The sequence below is a fragment of the Thermobia domestica genome, chromosome 8, assembly GCF_964235325.1.
Source record: "Thermobia domestica chromosome 8, izTheDome1.hap1.1, whole genome shotgun sequence".
NCBI lineage: Eukaryota > Metazoa > Arthropoda > Insecta > Zygentoma > Lepismatidae > Thermobia > Thermobia domestica.
In genome coordinates this window covers 229,905,311-229,912,369 of record NC_137461.1, presented here as the reverse complement: position 1 = coordinate 229,912,369, position 7,059 = coordinate 229,905,311, and the positions used below count along the sequence as shown (strand labels likewise).

General features: G+C 37.9%; 1 protein-coding gene across 1 annotated transcript; it reads right to left on the bottom strand.

The window, feature by feature from the left end:
• Positions 1-2,861: 2,861 nt before the first annotated feature.
• On the bottom strand, positions 2,862-4,712 carry LOC145692495 (glutamate [NMDA] receptor subunit 1-like). Its single transcript, XM_081767803.1, has one exon. It carries the CDS (start codon positions 4,710-4,712, stop codon positions 2,862-2,864), a length of 1,851 nt encoding a protein of 616 aa, XP_081623929.1.
• Between the last annotated feature and the right edge of the window lie 2,347 nt (positions 4,713-7,059).

Genomic DNA, 7,059 nt, shown 5'->3' with positions numbered 1-7,059 from the left:
TGACATTGAACGTAGCCATCTTGTAGCTTAGCTACAGGGTGCATAATGAACTTTCCTTTCTTTAGATCTCCTTTTAAGGCAACAAAAGTTGTTACTACTGTGTTAATTGAGTCGTATTTCATACAACCATCGATCAAGTAGTACCAAATACTCAGACATAAATCACTTTTTGCGAAGCTAAAAGGAAAAAGGAAACAAATCGTCGTAAACATGTTAGAATTTTGAAAAGAAAAGGTTTAAAAGGAAAACGATGGAAATACGCATAAGAATGTCACTTGGATGGGAACATATGACTTTAAAAAATTGCGCATCAGAAGCGTTAGATGAATGGTGATTCGAACTGTGAACGTTATTAAGTTAATACGTTCGCTGTGCTCTCTCCTGCTACACTTGTTGTGTTGTGTGCCGTGAGTCATACCTACAAAGTAAGTGAACCTTATTTTCTTCGTGTTATTATTCACTGTGCTTTGTGTGGATTCTTAGGTGACAAGTATGTTTTTTTTCTGGTTTATATATTTTGAATATGTCTACCCTAACAGCACAAGATGAGGTAGGCATGCGCCTTTTAGGTGTTCTAAATTCATCTCCACATTTTATACATTTGTTGCTTTTTTTTTCTAAGCGATTGTGTACTAGAAGCAACAAATGTATCAACTTTATTAGATGGCAACTGTCGCCGATCATTTGAAAGTGAATATGGAAAAAAGTAAATAGACACTCGTCATTTTGTTATGAAATTACATGGCGAGTAGATTTTATCTGATCCCAAACGGCTATCGTCGAATATTCGCGGTTAAAGGAGCACTCTGATTAGCCAAACTCAAAAGACCTTAACAATTTATCCCTCTACAAGGGGCGTCTTCTTCATCGCCGCCGTGCCCAAGTCGGAAGAGCATATGGATAGCAATCCAAAGGTTAATGGTTCGCGCCCACCCTGGGGTACCGGTACACTTTTTTTTTACTTATTTAAAGTGTTTTTGAGACTCACCTTAATGTAAACACATTACGCATACAGGCGCTTTAACATATTTTGGGGGAGTAATTTTGTGGTTCATTGCCGCTTGCAACATGGGGAACATACGTAGAACATACTAGACACGTTCTCCAGGTACATGTCGGGTATGTGCCTAGGGGCGGACATAGACTGTGACTATCACTTGCCATCCATGTGATTTCTCTCTTAGAGGTACATAAGGCACATACTGGACACATTCCCATGTACCTGAGGGAACATGATAGATATATGCCTGCTATGTAATTGTGCTGTTAGGGTACACATCGGGTGAATGCCTTGAAATTTGATTTTGGGGCAGTTAGCCAACGGCCTACCCCTCTTACAATTCATGAATGGTTATATGATGGTATTGATTTTACTATTAAACATGTTGTGAGTATTAAAATGGATAATTACCGTGTGTGTTCCTCAAACTTTCGTCTCTTGCATTATGTGAACAAGTTTTGAATGACACTAGTGATGTAGTTTAATTTACTGATGCCTCAGGCACATACGATATCTGGATTTCTTGGGATGATTCTCAAGTTGTTACTGTACGCTCATATGTAATTCCTTCAAATGACACCATTAAAGATGTTATGAGTCATTATGGTGTTATTTTTAATATTTATGATGAAACATATTCTAGTGGCCATGTTTACCAAAATCGAACCTTGAGGAAATTAATACGAATGGAATTAAAGAAATCGATCCCATCATTCGTATTGATTCAACAGCACCGATACTGGGTCACTTATCTTGGACAAGACAAAATCTGTATTCGCTGTCGCAGTACGCAACAGGTACGTTCGAATTGTCCCCAACGCCCCAATAACGCTTCCGCAGTTCTACTAGTTATGCGGGTAAATGGATCCCTTCCACTTCTAGTTTTGATGCTGCAATGAATTCTTTTGTTCCACCAGTGACGTCTTCCTACTTACATATAAATATATACATTTTGCTTGAAATGTAATTACGGACAGATATACAAGAAAGCAAATTAGAATGTTGTAATCGAAAATCAGAAATTGCAATTCTACTCTTACAAATATACATCCATCAGAAATTGAGATAATTTGGTTGGGAGATTTTAATACACCCACTGCATACGCCGGATCTGATACAGTCAGACTATAATTTGTTTCGGTCTCTGCAGAACTTCTTGAATTGTGTTAAGTTAGTTTAGATAGAGGCATAAAAAAATCATGTGTCATAATTAGCGAGAAACCACAGTAGTTGTATAGCAACGGGGTTATAGTCAAGGACACCCATATTGTGGTTTCCAAGGGGGAAGGGCAAATATAAGCGAGGTTTCAAATATAGTTTCAAATTTTGCTATAACTGATGTAAAAATTCTATTGGGCTTTCGATATTCCCAAGTAAGATTTCCATTTAGGGGGGGAAGATGGGCGCCCTTGGTTATAGTGTTGCCAAAAATGGTAGGAAATCAGAAAGGAAATGGTACATATGTGGCTTCATAATGTTATTTTCAAATAAATGTCTTCTAAATTTTGACCTCCAAAGGGTCAATACGTTTTAGACAATCTGATATACGTATTTATCACAAAGGAATTATAACCTATATAAACAGTTTCCATAGCTGTACATAGAGGATATTGCATCGCAACTATCCTTTTAGTAAAATGGAATAAAATACCTTAATAATCTTTAATGTAATACCTTATGGTATCATGGCAATTCGTTACTAAATATTTTAGAATGTAATGCTTCCTTTTTGCAGTAAGTTAGAACCAATAACCTCTTAGCAGTAACTTAACACAAGAAACCAATTCCAAAGCCAAAAGAAAAACCACAGGACCACTGATTGGTGTGCTTCATAGCAAGAAACAATGTACTTTCTTTGGTATTACCATGAAAATACCTTAGGTAATATTTTAGTACGTAACACTTTCTTCTTGTAGTAGAATAGAAAATTCTCTACAATAAAACATATTAAACCAATGATACAACCTAAGCAAAGTAAAATCATAGGCTCACTAATATGGGAAACAGTCAAAACTCGAGGATTGCTAGAATCAGAATCTCCTCTATAGTTCCATGTTGACCAAAGTTCCCACTGGTTCAAGAACCCTCCCTCTAATAGTCGTATTATAGCCGTATTCATTCTTGGAAGAATGACAGAATTTTTTCGTAAATACATACTGACATGAAATGAAAATAAACATTCGTCTTCCATTACATACAACTTCCGCAAACCTTCTTCATCAAGGAATACCTTGTTAGCGAGATAGATTAGCGAGTATCTATTTAACATTATAGCTACGTCTCGATGAACTGCTACTCTTCTAATTGAATCCATAACATTTGGTAGAATAGTATACCTTTGAACAATATTGTCTACAATAGAACTTGTAGAGCTGTTAATATACTTCAGAATATTTCGGATACCACCAAAAGTCAACCCACTCTGCAACAGTTCCTCCGTTGATTTTACATCAGGCATATACCTTGGTACTGTGAGTTCGCTACCCACACCTGCCTTGTATGCTTCATTTAATAAGAAACAGGAGAGTAGCCATAATAGGATTAAAACTCTTACAAAGCTTGATTTAGGATAGGGAATGAAATTACATACTAGTGGAGCAAATACATGGAATACCAGGACTGGACCTTGAAGGTTACTATCAGCATGTCTTTCATTATAATGTACCAGAAAGAAAATAGTTGAACACATACACGCTAGAGATAGTCCAATTAAAGACCAGAGTAAAACTGGAAATATTCTTGTGAAAGTAGTCCAAACAGGATAAAATTTGGCCTTTGGTACCACCCAAGTGAAACACTCTCTGAAGTAACTTTCAGTACTTTCAAACAGCGTTGTTCTCTCAAGCGTTGGTACCAATGCCGCGAAGATCACATCACTTCTGTTGTACACTAAATCTCCCATAAGTCCTACATATGTTCCAGTTGCATTTCTATATCCCCAGTTTTCATTATCAATGCGTTTTACATAAATCGGAGTCATGTTCATGTAACCAGCAACCGCAGAAAACAGTTTCCCCTCTATACCCACAAAGGGAAATTTCTTCGATTGTTCTGCAATAACAAATGGTGGTAGATGAAATGAGCTAAAACGCACTGAGCACAAGTTCATATTTGAAACTTTCTCTGGAAATAGATACATTCCTGTAACAAAACGTCGCTTTACCCATTGGTCAATTAATTTTATGTTTTGAACATTCGTGCACTCATCAGGGGTACTATATGGAAAATATGTATAAACGTTGATCATGAACTCACTTTGATCATTGCTCAATAAACATACAACAACGTTGACAATATTTAACCTATAGAATTGGTCCATAATATGTTTAACTTCGTAGTTCAGAACATCCCTACTTTCAAGCACAACAATAAACAATCTTCTGGAGTTCCAACTTGAGCTTTGATTTAGGATATGAAAGACAAAACGTAATGTTTGTGGGTCTCTAATAAGAAACAGAAAGTCACTGTTTTTAGATGTTAATGTTCTTTGTTTCCATACAACAGGATTGTGATTAGTGATATTTTCTTCACAATTAATAGTGAGGACGGTTGCTCGGAGTTTGCTTAACACTCTGTCTACGAGTAAAGAATTACTATGTACTACACTTAATTTTTGTGCTCTGAAATACGTAATTACTATTTCATTAACGAATGCTGTTACATCATCGTAAATATTTGTGTTCTGAAGAATACTAAACAAAGTTTGTTCCATCTGTATACAGTAACCTGTACCGAGTAAATTTATGGAACATGTAAGAAAGAAGAAATTCCATATCAGCAACATTGTTTACTTCAATGCACCTGAAAAAATGAAAAAAAAAATGAAAATTAAAATATAAATTTTGGACTGGTTGCTTTGATAAAAGGAAATTATGTCACAACTTAAAATTACCCCAAAACGTTTCGTTTCTGGAAATACCTGATTGCCGTACCACAATCCAATATATATATACGCACAGGATGTTTCAAAGCAACAGTGATGACATTTGGGAGGTGATTCCTGACACAAAGATAAGACAAAAAGCATAGACCAACCTAGGTCACAAATGCTTCCTTTCGGAGTTATAGGCTGCCGAAAACATGAAAAAATGAAATTTAAAGGTCCATAGCTCCAAAACTATGGGACCTACAGTAGTCGGGTCAAGACTTCACTTAGGAATTAATATGTACGCTATCCAAAAATACATGTTTCAGATTCCTAAGGTACTCACGCAACAATTTTTATAGAGGGAGTTTGGCTACAGGCATATAATTTGAAATACTAACACCTGTATGGTAACCTCATCTTTCAGTAGAAAAATACGCTGGACCATCGCTCTAGGATGGCAGCATACTGGTTGGATGAGCAGTCCTCTGATCTGGTAACACTTCCCTGGCCATCACGTCACCGGACCTCAATCCCATCCAACACATCTGGGACGCCATGGAACGACGTCTTCGGGTTTTGGACCCTCTTCCGACCAACCTGCGGGCTCTGTGGGAAACTTTGCAACAGATATGGATTGAGATGCCACAACAAGACTTCCAGTGTCTAGTAGAGATGATACCGCGGCGAATAGGTGTCTCTAATTCAACTGGTGATCAGTGTATATTTTTGAGTTTCCGAGGGCCAAATAATAGCTCCTGATAAATATTGTTATCACTCTGAAAAATATGAAATATTGATTGCTGCTGGTTTTCTGTTTACTTTTCGAAATTCCTGTTTTATTTTTCTACAACCAACGTCACCGGATGTTTTTATGCTTTGCTCAAAGCAATGTATAACAGAAACACACTTAGAGGTCAAATAGATGATATGTTATTGTTTTGCTGTTATGGGAAAATTTGTTTTTTACTTCACTTCACCTTGACCAAACTGTCACCCTCCTCTTAGCTACTTGCTTCTCCGTATGTGAAAATGCACTAAAAATATCATTTTAACTGTCCATTCTTTTCTATATCAATAATACAGAAAAAAACTGTATTCATTATAGTCTAATATGATAAATCCCTTATTATATCACACATTAGAACGTTTTCATTAAGTTTAAGAAGAAGAGAAAGAAAATGAAGCAGCTGCAAATTTATTTGTCCATACAAACATAGCTGTGACCCCATATTACATATTTTTTTCTTTTTCTGCTGATTGTTAGTTGAAGGAAGTTCAACTTGCTAAAGATAATGAGCTCAAAAATTAAATAATAATCTAAATATCTTCCATTGTAGACTGATCACCAGTTGAGTTAGAGATAGCAGCACTGTGTCAGAAACCGCCCTGCAGAAACTCCATCAGTGCATGTGAGTGAAACGCATCGCGCGTGTATTGCTGCCGTGTGCCTCCTTTCTTGGTATCCGTGTCAATGCAGTGTGTGATGATCAAGGTAAAAAACCAGAATGTATATGACCATGGTCAAATCGTAGAGGCCAGACAACTGGATAGCTCAATTTCGGAAGTGGCTGCAGCACTCGGTTTTGAAAGGCAATTGTGTCAAGAGTGTATGTGAGTACCTGTATTCCAGTAAAACAGCATCCGCATGGACAAACTGCCGCTGACAGGGACGTGTCAACGACAGAGTTAGGCTCCGACTGGCCCGCATCGTAACAGACGATAGGCGGACCACGGTGCGTCAAATCGCTGAGAGGTTCAATGCAGGAAAACAACGCCGTATTAGCAGCCACGCAATCCACAACCACATACTCGTCATGATATACAGAAGCCATCGGTCCAAGTGAGTACCACTTCTAATTTCATAACACAGGAATCAACGTCTAGCATAGGCAAAGGAACACTGCCACTGGATTGTGCAGATATGGGAAAAGGTTCCCTGAACAGATGAGTGATGTTTCACATTGGTACATAACAATTGACGGGGACGGATGCGTCGCCAACCGTATGAGGCAATGGACCTATCGTGCCAGCAGGGAACTGTGCAGGCCGGTGGTTATGATATTCTCATCTGGGGCATGTTTATGTAGGCTGAAATGGGTCCCCTAACACATGTGGCACGGCACCTCAGAGTGGAACGCTTCTGGGTCTTCTGGATTACCGTGTCCTGTCATTTGCTCGGCTCCAACATCCG

What these genes read in the sequence shown, in the direction of transcription:
- LOC145692495 (XM_081767803.1), bottom strand. Translation starts at nt 4,712, where the DNA reads ATGGAACAAACTTTGTTTAGTATTCTTCAGAACACAAATATTTACGAT.